The 15154-nt window shown below is 43.6% G+C and overlaps 1 protein-coding gene across 1 annotated transcript in view; it reads left to right on the top strand.

Moving 5' to 3' along the window:
• LOC306937918 (focal adhesion kinase 1-like) overlaps nt 1–13931 on the top strand; it is a gene marked incomplete at its 5' end in the record, with an annotated part of 91466 nt that extends 77535 nt beyond the window's left edge. Inside the window, 8 exons of the mRNA XM_079521945.1 lie at nt 280–365; nt 1340–1402; nt 3140–3179; nt 3425–3519; nt 8505–8660; nt 10012–10092; nt 10350–10435; nt 11846–13931. Coding sequence (XP_079378071.1) covers nt 280–365; nt 1340–1402; nt 3140–3179; nt 3425–3519; nt 8505–8660; nt 10012–10092; nt 10350–10435; nt 11846–11972 — 734 coding nt within the window. The 3' untranslated portion in view covers nt 11973–13931. The remainder of the gene's footprint in view (nt 1–279; nt 366–1339; nt 1403–3139; nt 3180–3424; nt 3520–8504; nt 8661–10011; nt 10093–10349; nt 10436–11845) is intronic.
• Nucleotides 13932–15154: the final 1223 nt, after the last annotated feature.

Below are 15154 nucleotides of genomic sequence, written 5' to 3'. Positions count from 1 at the left end.
TCTCTCTCTCTCTCTCTCCTCTCTCTCTCTCTCTCTCTCTCTCTCTCTCTCTCTCTCTCTCTCTCTCTCTCTCTCTCTCTCTCAGCCCCCCGCCCCCATTCAGTTCTCTATCCCACGGTTTTCTTACCCACTCTTTACTCCTGCCCGTTGCCTCGGTCTCTCATTACGCCTGCATCCTTCCTGATTTAACCACTCGGGAGTCCATTTCTTGATTTGGTGGAACGCTCCTTGCCCTCTCTTTCTCTCCCCTCTCTTGCTGCCATTCATTCGATGGCCTCTCTCCTCCTCTCCTCATCATCACCCCGGTATTCTTCTGGCTTTGTTCTCCCAGGATGCATCTCTTCAAGGCCTGCTTCACCAGAACGGTACAGAGAGAGAGAAGGAGGAGATGGAGAGAAAGTTAGAAAGAGATTGAGAGAATCTTTAAAGCATTGTGTGTTAACTAGCTAATGATTGTTTGTGAATGCTGAGACCTACTTTTCGGTTTCTGTGGGATTGCATGGCGCTTGCACTCCTGTGTGCTTGCGTGTGTGCGTGTGTGCGTGCGTGTGCGTGTGCGTGTGTGTGTGTGTGTGTGTGTGTGCGTGTGCGTGAGAGTCACAGCCTGATAAGCAGAAAGAGTGAATGGTAAATTATTGAACGAGGTAGTATGCTGTTGCTGTATGCACCAAAAGTGTGTCGACTGTCCACAGACGTTTTCTTTTTTTTTTCCTTTTTTTTTGCTGATCGATTTTGTAAACCATAGTCCGTGTGGGCAGTGAATGAAAAAGTATGTGTTTTGTACCTTCTTTGGACATGTTTTCTTTCTATGCTCGAGTTTTGTTTTTCATGTGTATAGTTGTTGTGAGCATAGTCAGGGGAAAAGCCCATAGGAACAACAACAACGTGTGGACAACAATAATTGTCAACAAATTAGAGTGTACAAATAGAAGTCACCACATTTCTTGTGCAAAAGCATCCACTTAAACCTAAAAGCAAGGAGTTTAAAATGTTTCCAGGCCTGAGCAAGAATTATACATGTGAAATTGCCCCTGTGACCACCAGTCATTTTAGCCATAACACTGGCTAAAGTTGGCTCATGTCTAGAACTGAATGGAACAGCTTGCAAGTCATTTTTGAGAGAACGCAGTACAGAAATTGTTAGCTTCGGTTTTTATTTTTGGGTATTCCCTTTAAACGACTTTTTCTCTCTCTTATCCCCCTCTGTCTGTCTGTCTGTCTGTCTGTCTGTCTGTCTGTCTGTCTGTCTGTCTGTCTGTCTGTCTGTCTGTCTGTCTGTCTGTCTGTCTGTCTGTCTGTCTGTCTGTCTCTCTCTCTGTCTTTCTCTCTCTGTGTGTAGAAGGCAGAGGGAAGAAACAGCAGGGGAAGCATCGACAGAGAGGATGGAATCCTTCAAACACCGGTCTGTAATGTCTGTAATATCTATGGGTGTATGAGTGAGAGACGGTCTGTAATGTCTGTAATGTCTGTAATATCTATGGGTGTATGAGTGAGAGACGGTCTGTAATGTCTGTAATATCTATGGGTGTATGAGTGAGAGACTTTGTGTATATGTATTTGTGCGTGACTGACTGACTGCATTGCTGTATTATGTTATACTATATGGTGCTATGCTACACCATAGTGTACAATTCCGTGCCATTTTATGTTATACTTTTGTTCCTCTATTTACATTGACCACATGAAGAATGAGTTATAACATTCTTCAGAGCGTGTCAAGCCTGGCCTACCGTTGACAAGGAGCTGTTAAAGTGTCAGGAGTGTGTGTGTGTGTAGTTCCTTGTTCCTGTCAGCACCTTGGCACACACACACACACACACACACACACACCTTTGCGTTTATCTCTTCAATCATGTCCTGTAAGAGTTGTTACCACATGTACATAACACAAATACACTCAGCGCACACTCACGCATGCACGCACACACACACACACACACACACACACACACACACACACACACACACACACACACACACACACACACACACTGGTGGAGACAGGAATGTTTGGGTAAAAACAGAGAGCAGAAAATTGAGACAGAAACGCTGACGATGCTGAGAGAGAGACGAGACGGAACAGAAGAGAATGGAAGCAAGAATGGACTAGAGGGCAGGGGATAGAAAATGAAAAGGAAATGGGAAAGTAAGAGATGGAGAGACAGACAGAGAGAGAGAGAGAGAGATTGTGTGTGTGTGTGTGTGTGTGTATTTCTGTCAGCATGCCAGGGAGGGTGCTGCCCACACACAGACCACATCACCACAGAGGGCTCATGGGAACGTAAGAATGTGAAGCGCAGAATAACACTTAGTGTGAAGGACGTTCATCCTGTTTTCACACCGGGCTGAGACAGAGGGAATCTCCTCAGAGACATGCTACTATATCGTCGCTGTCGGGCACAAACATCTTATTAGTGGCGCGCACAGATAGACACTAGGTGTTGCTGAAGCACCTGCCCTTTGCCCTCTGGACAGCAATGTGCACTTTTGGGGGGAAAAATAAAAACATTTTTTATTTTTTTGTACAGTATGTGGACCATGGTTACATTGATCAATTATTGATAAAAAGCTTCTAATATATTATTTATGCCCAAAAATCTATAAATCTCACACTATTATGGCAACCGGCCGGTTCTACGCGCTGCACAAGGTGCCCTTTTTTTCTCACTTGAGCACCTGCCCCTCTAAATGGCTGTGCACGCCACTGCCTCTTATCTCCATAGTTTAGCTTTTTGTGGGGTTTTTTCCCGTAAATCAATGCTCTACTCTACTTGATTGTACTACAGCGTCGCGCAAAGGTAGCAGATGTTCAACTTTGCGCGCTTTTGAGTTTATACTTTTGGAATTCGAATCGTGAAAAGTAACAGTTTTGGAGACAGTATAATACTAGAAGTAGTAGAGATTGTGGAACACCAGGACAGTAATCAGCTGGGAGAATTTACCCTGTGGGATCAAATCGCTCTCATTATATTCCCTTTGCTTAGTTAAAACTAAACTGTGTGTGTGTGTGTGTGTGTGTGTGTGTGTGTGTGTGTGTGTGTGTGTGTGTGTGTGTGTGTGTGTGTGTGTGTGTGTGTGTGTGTGTGTGTGTGTGTGCGTGCGCGTGTGCGTGTGCGTGTCCATCTGTCTGTACCAACAGGGTGGAAGCCAACACATTTACCAACCTGTGGGGAAACTAGGTGAGACCACTACACAACTTGTGGCATGCCTCATATTTAGTATACTATACACATCACTAATATCATTAGTTGTAGTACTGTAGTACATTCTAGTATCTATCGTCTGCACTTGAATAATGTCTGTGTTTCTCATTTTGACATTGAAATCTTTCCATGGCTTGAACGTAGCAACTCAAGCTATGTTCTACTGTATGTATGAAGGTTGCGGTACAAATATAGATGATGCATTTTCCAATGAATTCTAGAACATGTGGCCCCACCTAAGAAGCCCCCCCGCCCAGGGGCCCCCGCTCACCTGACCAATATCAGCCCCGTGGACAGCTACAATGAGGGCGTCAAGGTAAACACACACACACGCACATGCACATGCACATGCACACGCACACTAATCATATCAACACACTCCCTATGTCAGTGGTTCCCAAAGTGGGGTCCGGGGACCCCCAGGGGACCTTGAAGGAGTTCCAGGGGGTCCTCAGCTAAATGATAGTTTGGAACCAAATGGACCCTTATGGGTCTGTAACTCTGAGAGTGTACAATTGTACACTATCAGAGTTAAATTAACATTGATTTTACAATATAAATTGCGGGTTCCAGAGATAGAAATGTCATTAAATGGGGGTTCGTAGCCTAATGCATGACAAACTGGGGGTCCTTGACATTAAAAAGGTTGCGAATCACTGCTAGAGCCGTAAAAATCTTCTCTTATGGGGGTCCCTGGCATATCTTTTCAAATGGGGGTCCGCAGGCTCATTAGTGTCAATGTGGGGGTCCTTGGTCCTAGGTTTGGGAACCACTGCCCTATGTGACACAGAAACACACAGCTTCTATCTATTAAAGGTATCTCCCCACTGAACAGACTACAATACATTACTACAGACTGGCAGTCGAATGAACGCGGGAGAACAGTCGGTTGGAAGGTGTGAAAGAAAGTTGCACCAGAGACCCGACACAGACAGACAGACAGACGGCTACTATGGTGCTAAAAATAGCCTAGGGCTTGACGTCTTTTACAACAACGAGCCCGGCGCTATCTGACGGGTCGAGCTTTCGGCACTTCCCCGCAACTTGCGACCCGACACCACAGTGTAGCCACCGCCCGTTCAACAGCAGATTTTCGTCAACAGACTTTTTCCGACACTTACCGCCACGGACGTCGGTGCGGTGGAGAGCTACCTTCACAAACACAGACACACTGTACTGTACATACTGGATACGGAGCACATACCAACACATTGATGGTGGACAGGTCACTTTAACCCATTTTGGGCAGGAACCCCTTTTGGTGTTTTAAGCATCATGTTATGCTTTAGCTGTTGGAAAATAGCAGATCTACAAGCTTGTAGGTCTGCTATTTTTGAAAAATCGTGAAAATGTGGCGCAAATCTTTGAATATATATTCTTTTAGAGCCAACGTTTTTAACCCAAATCTTTGATTCTGGGGGTCCCTGGAACAACATATTTTCAGATGGGGGTCGGCGGCCAAATACAGATAATTCTGGGGGGTCCTTCACATGAAATAGTTTGAGAAACACTGACACAGTTTTTCCAGAAAACTGATTTAGAAGACATTTGTAGAATCGTCGTCAGGTCTAAATGGGTTAAATTCAACGAGTTAAAATATCAATCCATCAATGAACAGAAAGTGCGGTTGTTTTGCGGCATTAACGTTTTTTTGTAAGGAAACCACAGATGTAAAGTTCCGCCATTAGTCTCTGGCGTTATAAGCGGTCTGTCATTTCAATGTGTTGAGATGCTCTGTGCTTTGTCCTGCTCTGGGTTTCACACCATGCCATGTAATGCCTCGCATGTGGTTTTGCTTTGGCCTAACGTGCTCTCCCCTCTTCTCTCTCCTCTATTCATCATTGCCACAATTCATCCCCCATCCATCCATCCATCCATGATCTCCTCCCTCATTGTACCCACCCCTTACTCCATCCATCCATCCATCCATCCATCCATCCATCCATCCATCCATCCATCCACCCATCCATCCATCCATCCATCCATCCACCCATCCATCCATCCATCCATCCACCCATCCATCCATCCATCCACCCATCCATCCATCCATCCATCCATTCATTGATTCGTCCGTCCACACTTTGTTGCCCCACACCCAACCACACCCCCTCCTTCTCTCCATGCCTCATCACCCTCACCCCCCACTCCACTGCCCCACCCCACCCCCTCATAGCCGTGGAGGGTAAGCCTATCTGTGTGTGTGTATGTATGTGTTATCGTTGTAGAAATTAGAACTCAGTAGGTAGTCACTAGTTACATCCACTAAATTTTAAAGGGATACTTTGACGTAGCACTGGATCTTTGTCTCGTAGTTTTCCTCATCACAACATGGCACGAAAAAAAGCTTTGGTATCACTTTTTGAATGTGGTCTGTGGATTGAAATGAGCCATTTCACAGTACCTTTGCTGTCGGTTAAAGGTATATTCAGTGATTTGACTTAATCTAAATATCACTTATTTTTTCTTTTTTTCTGGATAATCCTCCCTACTATAGAGTGTGCTGACCATATAAGTAGTTCCTCCCTGTCCCCAGTGAGCCCCTGGGGTCAAAAAACCCTAGTTTCAGTTTTGGTGGCGGGTGGCAAAGCCTTCATCCAATCTAGGTTGAGAGAGGCCTTCCTCCAATCATGATCGAGTGGGGGCGGGCCTTGGTGCACATGCTGTTGGCCTGTTGCACTTCCCCCCACTGTAGAGCGTGCATGTGCACATTTTGTTACCGGGGCAGACTGGGTGGTTTTCCAAATCACTCAAATCACTGAATGCTCCTTTAACCGTGCCACTCATTTCCGGTGATTTGTTGAGGATAAGTAACCAACTTAAATATTCATTTTTGTCAAGGTATCCATTTAACGTACTGTAGACATAACACAGTAGCAAACTGTGAATCTGTCTGTCACCATAGTAGTGGGTGGGGATTATTATCCGCTCATGAAGAGGATTCATATTATTTCCTTCCTCTGATCCTATTACCTACAGCTGCAGAAATGTACACAATGTACTCTTTGTGACAAAGGCAACAGTTTGTCTTTGTTGACAAAGATAGTCTTTGCTTTGGGCTTTCCTGCTGGGCCAGTCAATTTCTGTCCTGAAAACTAAAATTCCCTAAAATGATCTTTAAAGGTGTGTCTTGACACTGTGTCGTTTATGGTCCTTGGATTCTTTACTTAAACTAGATACAACTGTCCAAGATCATTGAAGGAACAACTATGAATTCACTTGGATTAGTTTCTACTCTAGAAGTCATCAATGCTGTGTCCATTTAAGACTCATCTAACCTAGTTTGAGACTGGGATCATTTTAAGTCTTAACATTTTTCACTTAGAGTTTTAGGGCAGTATTATGCGTGTCTTAAGTACCAGGTCTTATGACTTAACTTAAGACCTGGAGGCGTGATCAATGCCATTTGGCTATTCTGAGTGGCCAAACAGCATTGACCACGCCTCCAGGTCTTAAGTTAAGTCATAAGACCTGGTACTTAAGACACGCATAATACTGCCCTTAGTATGTCTATAGTTACGTTGTGGACTGACTAACATACTAACAATCCAAATGTACTAGTTAGTTGTTCATACTAGAAACATACAGAGAAGCACGTACTTGTTCCTTTTTACACAGCCTGTTCAAGGTAGGAATGTTGTGTCATCCTTCCAATTCGTATGGACATGGAATAGGGGAGCGTTGTTGTGCCACATTTGAGCCAACGGTGGATGTAGTAGAATGGCAACAGATTCAAATCAATTGGCCTGCCATAAATTAATAACAATACACACATCTCTTGAGTCTGTTTTTATTAAATATATGCGTCAGCCATCATTGTAAATGTAGTGTGTGTGACTGTGAGGGAATACAGAAAAAGAGAGTAAGCGAACGAGAAACAAATGGAGTTGAAGTGAGTTTTGAAGATTCTGAAGGGGTTTTCAATTTATTGTGAAGCAGGGACCACCACCCTGACTTAAGAATCAACCTGGGGACTACTGGTGTGTTGGGTGGGGAATAGGATATGGGCTTAGATTAGATTTTTGGTAACACTTGATATGAATCAAATCTATGGGATGCATTATAAAGCATTATAAACCTATTGCTATGCTTATAAGAAACACTGTATGATTATAGTTATAAGAACTCATAAATATTCATAATGCTTTATAACACCAATAGTCCACAGACTAGTGGTTCATGGCATAATTAGGTCTGCAGGTGGTTCATTGGAAAATAAAATACATAAATAAATTGTACCTTTTGTTAAATGTATGTAAGTCCATCAATTGTAAGATTGGGGGGGAAAGCTTGAGATTAAATAATGACTATTAAGGGCTTGATATAATTTGTTGTACGATACTTCCCCTCCTTGAGATTCCAACTCCCTTTTCTGTAGAACTTCTTGACCTCCGACTTCCCAGTAAATGACAACACTGACGTGTCAGCTTACTGTAGGTCACCAGGTCATTTAGTGCAGTGGTTCCCAAACCCATGACCCAAAAGAGAAATGTGATGTCTCCCCGGGACACAAACTAGTGAAAGTAGCCAATCTACAAGTGCACAGCACGTCGCTTCGCGCCGTGTTGAGAGCTTGTAGATCGGCTATTTTCACTACTTCTTAAACATTTGTTTTCTAATTTATGGAATTTCTTAAATTTGTCTTTGATTTATTCATGAGATTGCTGGAGAAAAAAAATTGAATCGTTGTTTTTAATTCATGAACATTTTAGCTTTTATGGGGGAATATTGTTTTTAAATGTGGAAACAAAACATAAAGGGACCCATAGAAATGGGCCACGAGTCCCGACCCACTGTTTGGGAACCAGTGTGATTTGAACTAGTGGTACAGGAGGTTAATGTCTGTCTCTTCTTGGCTATTGTGGTGGGCAGGGCCAGAGGCCCTGCACATTACTCTATAGTGGTGAACAGGAGGGCCAGAGGCCCTGCACATTACTCTAGCCTGGCTTTGGCCACCCACGTTATCAGTCTGGCTAAAGCCAGGCTAGAAATACTCTACTCTCACAGTGATATGCTGTTTCTAATGTAAAATTTGTGGTTTTTATGGTAAGCTCTGGGAAAAAAATTAAATAGAATGCAAATTTGACATTAATGACAACTGACATTCATTCATGATGGAATGTGTGTGTTTGTGAGTTTAGTGCCTACCTGTGCCTCATTTAGTGATGTTACAACTGCCACCTGGTGGAGAGTCTGGTGTAACTACAGTCACCCATTCTATAGTATTGAAGAAATGTGCAGGGCAGATGGTTTATTCTCGTTCCTTTCTGACTGTCCCCCTGCGTTCCTCATTGGTCCGTCCAGCTCCAGCCCCAGGAGATCAGCCCGCCCCCCACAGCCAATCTGGATCGCTCCAACGACAAAGTGTACGAGAACGTCACGGGATTGGTCAAAGCCGTGATCGAGATGTCCAGTAGGATTCAGCCTGCAGCCCCAGAGGAGTACGTCCCTATGGTGAAGGTAAAGGCCTATTCATAGTCCCTATGGTGAAGGTAAAGGCCTATTCATAGTCCCAGAGGAGTACGTCCCTATGGTGAAGGTAAAGGCCTATTCATAGTCCCTATGGTGAAGGTAAAGGCCTATTCATAGTCCCAGAGGAGTACGTCCCTATGGTGAAGGTAAAGGCCTATTCATAGTCCCTATGGTGAAGGTAAAGGCCTATTCATAGTCCCTATGGTGAAGGTAAAGGCCTATTCATAGTCCCAGAGGAGTACGTCCCTATGGTGAAGGTAAAGGCCTATTCATAGTCCCTATGGTGAAGGTAAAGGCCTATTCATAGTCCCTATGGTGAAGGTAAAGGCCTATTCATAGTCCCTATGGTGAAGGTAAAGGCCTATTCATAGTCCCTATGGTGAAGGTAAAGGCCTATTCATAGTCCCTATGGTGAAGGTAAAGGCCTATTCATAGTCCCTATGGTGAAGGTAAAGGCCTATTCATAGTCCCTATGGTGAAGGTAAAGGCCTATTCATAGTCCCTATGGTGAAGGTAAAGGCCTATTCATAGTCCCTATGGTGAAGGTAAAGGCCTATTCATAGTCCCGTTTTCGGTGAAGAGGTGACCACCGAAACGGTGGTTAGCCCATTTAGACTCAGTGCCGCGCTATGAGCTGCTATGACGTCATTGTTGTAGTTTTTAGTGGTAAAAGACTCGAATGATAGACGTTCACCTTTGAAAATGTATGCATTTGGCCGCAAATCCCCACTGGAAAATGTTTTGTGCCAGACAGGGACCGCCAGAAGAGAAGGCTAGAATTCAACATTTTTCCCTTTTTTTATATATATATATATATATATATATATATTTTTTTTTTCAAAATAGTAGGTGTACAAGCTCACAATCTCTGTGATATTGTAGATCTGCTATTTTTGAATAGATAAAGTGGTTAAAATGATTATGATGCTATGTTAACTACTTTTGCGGGGGACCCCCTGGACCAAACTCACCTCATGTCATGTACTTGTATTGCTATACTTACATCTGTGAGTGTACAATACACTGCCCTACGAAGCCAAAGTGCAGTAACTACACAAAGAATCAAATTGATTTAAAAAAAAGGTTTCTGGCTGTCCCCCTAAAGTGTGCATTTAAGTTTAGGTTTAAGTTTAGGGGTTGGGATTAAGAGGTTTCCCTATTTCATACTTGTTGTAAGGCAATAGCCGAAGATCAAAATGCGTTGCAGCAAGACACATTGTGAGCTTGTAGAGCTATTTTGGTGGTTAAGTTACTGTCTATTTGGCTATTTTTCAATGCCGTCCTAAAATGTTAACGTTCGTGTGTGTGTGTGTGTGTGTGTGTGCGTGCGTGCGTGTAGGAGGTGGGCCTAGCGCTGAGGACTCTGCTAGCGACAGTGGATGAGACGATTCCGGTGCTACCAGCCAGCACACACAGAGAGGTAAACAGAAGACTCACTCTACATGCATCCCACATGTAACTGGAACATGTAATTTAGTAGTTCATTCTACAACTGACTTAGGTGCTACAGAGTGAATTTAAATCCGAGTGTACAAATAGAACCTTATGGGTCCATGTTGTCCTTGTTGTTGTTACAACCACTGGTTAATGAATTGTTAAGTCACAGGTTTTCATGTTCTACTTGAGTGCATTTAAATATGGCTTTATTCACATTTTTTCTTTTTTTTGTTGAAATAGATTGAGATGGCTCAGAAGTTGTTGAATTCAGACCTGGCAGAGTTGATAGGGAAGATGAAACTTGCCCAGCAGTATGTCATGACAAGGTGCGTACACGAACATAGTTTTTATTTTGTACTACTTTGTTATTGGTCGTTTGTAATGTGGGTAATTATTTGAAACTTTGGACAGTGCATGTTCTTAATTCCTGTAAAATGTAATGAGGGGGTGCCTGGTGGCTCAGCCATTTAGTGCATAAAACATATCGTTGCTGTTGGGCAGATTCAAGTTCATTAAGTATTTCCTCAATAAAATGTTAACTTTTTGTGCTTTTTTCGTAATTGAACGCCCTTCTTGATCAGACTGTCATTTCGAGCTTGTAGATCTGCTACTTTTGCTAGTTTTGGACATACTGTATGAGGTTTCCGGCCGACAGAGACGATTATGCTCCTGGTGAGTACGAGGACCCTGGTGCAAATCCAACCTGTCTTCTGTCGGATGTCTCACCAACCTCTGGCCTTGGTTTCCTGACTATCTACATATACTGACCTATCTATAACCAGTGTTGGGACGTAACGCAACGTAAATAACGCGCTACAGTAATGCCGTTACTTTCGGCAGTAAGGGTTGCTGTAACGCGTTATTTTTTTTAATTCAGTAACGTTGTTACAGTTACTACATGGTGCATTATTCCGTTATTCTTCCGTTACTTTTCATGTAGTCTCGGGGGAGAATGAGAAGAGTGTGTGTGTGTGTGTACTACACGTGGTGACGCGCAGAGTTTGTTTACTGTCCTACTAGTGTCATGGCGGAGCCCATATCGCGTTGCAAATGGATATATTACTTATTTCCTTCAGCTGCTCCAATCCAGCACAAAGAACAGTCAAAGTAAGTTGTTGAGTCGGAGTCCCATGCAGATTATGATCCCATTCCCACCGCCGCCACGTGTGTTTGTTTGTGTCAGTCGCGCGTGCGTGTGTGTGTGTGTGTGTGTGTGTGTGTGTGTGTGTGTGTGTGTGTGTGTGTGTGTGTGTGTGTGTGTGTGTGTGTGTGTGTGTGTGTGTGTGTGTGTGTGTGTGTGTGTGTGTGTGTGTGTGTGTGTGTGTGTGTGTGTGTGTGAGACAGTGTGCGTAGCCTACTTTTGAGCGAGAGAGAGAGAGACAGACAGATACTGAAAGAGACTTTGTTCCGGGGACCCCCACACGGTAACTCTGTCATTTCTTGACAGTTTTGGACGCGGGGCAGCTCACCGGAACCGGGCTGGCACCCTGAGCGTGTTCATGTGGGTCTGGAAGTTCCGGGGACTTTTCACAGTAACGCATTACTTTTTGGTTTAAGTAACAGTAAAGTAACTAAGTTACTTTTGAAATGATGTAACTAGTAACTGTAACTAGTTACTTTTTAAAAGTAACGGTCCCAACACTGTCTATAACAAAGCATAACAAAATGCCCAAAAGAAAGGGAAATCTAACGACACTACTATTTGTTCATTGCGGTATGTTTTGTGTTCTCCTCAGCCTACAGCAGGACTATAAGAAACAGATGTTGACAGCGGCTCATGCTCTCGCCGTCGACGCCAAGAACCTGCTGGACGTGATCGACCAGGCGCGCCTCAAGTTGATCGCCCAGGGCCACACGCACTAGCCCGCCGTCCAATCAGACTGGAGGGGTGGGGCCAGGAGATTCAGCCTACAGGCAATCTGGATGGAGGAAGGGGAAAGGGGAGGCGCCCCGGACAGCGGAGAGACTCGGCCAATCAAAGAGAGAGGATGGATGGATGGATGGACGTTTGGACGGATGGACGGACAGATCCCAGAAGTAATGGACTGATGGATCAATGGGTGGATTGGACAGGGACACGTGCATTGGATGTATGGCTGAATAGACAGGACCCGACACCTGAAAGACTAAACCAAGGGTTACCACCTCTCTCTCCTCTCCTCCATCACACAGACATTCATTTATAAACTCTTCCTCAGTGTATGTCTCTGGCCACGTCCGCATTTGCTCTATATTTAGTTGTCGTTTTTTTTGTTTTCTCTGATTATTTTGTCGTCTCCGTTGTCCTGTATCCAGAAAAAAACAATGCTCGTCTCCATACGCTGTCTCTTCCGGAGTCAGTTAAACAAACCTCAACGAGTCGATTGGAATCACTGAAGGAAACGCATCATCAAGCGAGGCCTGCCAGCGTCCTGCATGTGCGCGTCGGCGCGCTAACACCAACTGCCTGATTTAGACTTGGTTGCGCAAGGTGTTGCACATTAAAAATAGCAGATCTACAAACTTGTAGATCGACTGTTCTGTACGCTGCACTGGCACGCAAAGATGTATGCAGCGATGCTAGCGATATGTTCGTCCAATGGACTGTGGTTTTGTTTTGTTTTTTTGTTCTATGGCACCCTCTGGAATGGCTGTAGACTTAGTCAAACAAAACAACATCAAATACGAGTTAATTAAGAACAGTACATGATGAACAGATAAACATCTCCACGTATGTGAGATGTCACAACTGGAACACATGAGCTTGATGATGATGAAGACGATGCTTAAACCTGCTTATTATATCATTACAAATTATTATTATTATTATTATTATTATCATTATTATCAGCCTCGATGTTGTCTGTATTTGTTTTTCTGTCTTCCTTCCTTTCACCAGGTCAAAGCGTTCACTACAAAGCTGACAGTGATGTGGTTATCAGCGCATCTTAAGCGCTCATAAATGCCGCAGCTTTCTCATTCAATTTTATTTCTTTGGCATCACGTGGCGTATAGCCAACAGACTCTATCTGACTATCTCAGGCACCTGGAAAATGAAAAATATGAATTTTATCTCTTTTTAAATGGAACACAAATAAAGATCCATGGGCACTTTTTAAGTTAACTACATAGTAAATATACAAAGGTCTATTTTTAACACTTTCCCGATGGGTATGGGTCGACAAGACAGAGAGTGGAAGGCATTGGGGATGAACAGGGGATAGACATGGATGGGGGAGAGCCCATGGGGATGAGGGAGGGTCAAATTGAGGGGTATAGGAGAAGAGACACATTTTAAGTTGTCCCATGACACTCAAAACAGTATTTTTAAAACGAGGCTCCGTGGTTTGACACAGCATGGTTGTCGTCTTACCTGCATTACATATAATACATTTTTGTATTGAAATGTTTCTTCGGAAAGGATGTGTGGAAAACCCGCCATATGATGACATTATTCTCTTATTTTATATATTGAAGCCAAGTGTGATGCTGCACCAACCGGTGAGAATATTTTTTCATGTCCTGTGACTGCTCGTACTGTTGACCCTCGACCTGAAAGCTCACACTCATGTCTACAGTACGTACTGCACTGTGGATAATGAAGTGAAGGTTGGGATTAAACCACAGGAACCCCAGTGTTGCTGTTCTGGCCGTGTTGAGACCCCCAGATTATTTTGGGGGTTCCTCAGATTATTGTCTTAATGTGGTAAATGTGCAACATTGCTTTCTCACTCAACAGTAAACGAACCAACATACTGTATAAGTATATAAATACAGGGTATTTGCACATTTCTAAAGTTACAATTGAATGAATTTTAAGACCTTAATACCAAATTGGCCAAATTAGCAGCGCCTTGCAGTACGAGGGTGGTGGCGGGCCCCAGTTCAAATTATGATTATTTGGGGGGATCACGGCCTGAAACGTTTTGGAACCCTTGTTAGTAGGCGAACATTTGGTGAAAAGGGGCCAACTGTGAAAATAGCACGTATACAAGCTTGTAGATTATAGGCTTGTCGCCAAAGAGTTTTTGTGGTCGATGGAAAAAAGGAAGGGACCAACTAAGAGAGCCCTAGGAGACGTCAAAGACGTATATAGGGTTTAAGTGGCGCAGTGAGTGAACACATGCAGGAACACACTTCAGGCAGCGTGTGAAGAGAGACTTTAAAACCCATTCTGACCTGAGATCAGATTCTAAAAATGTCTTCTACATCCTGACAGTTTTCTGAAAAAGCTATGTTTCTATGTCAGTGGTTCTTCGATTTTTCAAAAATAGCAGACCTACAAGCTCGTAGCGCGCTACTCGGTGGCGCGCTATGAGCTTGTAGATCTGCTATTTTTCAATAGCTAAAGCATAACATAATGCTAACACCAAAAGGGGTTCCCGCCCAAAATGGGTTAATCTCCATTTCACACTTCGATTTAGGACGGCGTCGCACAACAATAGCAGATCTATAAGCTTGACGCATAGTGCGCTTGTAGATCTGTTATTTTAGCTATTTTTGAAAATGTTTGATGATAATTTCATGCGGCCAACAGGTTGAAAGTAGTTAATGAATATCCAAAGATCTGCAGTGTCTAACTAACAGTTTGTAACAGTTGTTTTTAGATGTACCCCTTGGGGGTCAGTTGTCCAAGCATCGACCCCCTGTGTATACTATAATCACACAGAATTCATCTTGGTTTTTTTAAGTGAATTGAACCTGCACATGTCAGACGCTAGACCCCAAACTTGGTCTGAACAGTGCCAGCTGAGAACCCATTCAGGAGAATCAGGATACAGCAGTAATCTATTTATTTATCTCTCTCTCTCGTTGATCTCCCAGGGCTCTATACCTTTGTCCCTCTACACACCAAATCTCTTCGCCGAAAACAGATAATCTTCAAGCTTTGCAGAATGTTTGCCTATTATGACACACCCAGAATGGGCACACTGGGGCCCATGTGGTCTAAATGCCACCCAGAATGGGCACACTAGGGCCCATGTGGTCACACTAGGGCCCATGTGGTCTAAATGCCGGTCAGGACCTAGCATGTACTATTGGTGGTGTTGTTACTGGTGTGTGTG

This window comes from Electrona antarctica (genome assembly GCF_951216825.1).
Source record: "Electrona antarctica genome assembly, chromosome: 15".
In the NCBI taxonomy this organism is placed as follows: Eukaryota; Metazoa; Chordata; class Actinopteri; order Myctophiformes; family Myctophidae; genus Electrona; species Electrona antarctica.
This window is presented reverse-complemented; position numbering and strand designations above follow the sequence as displayed.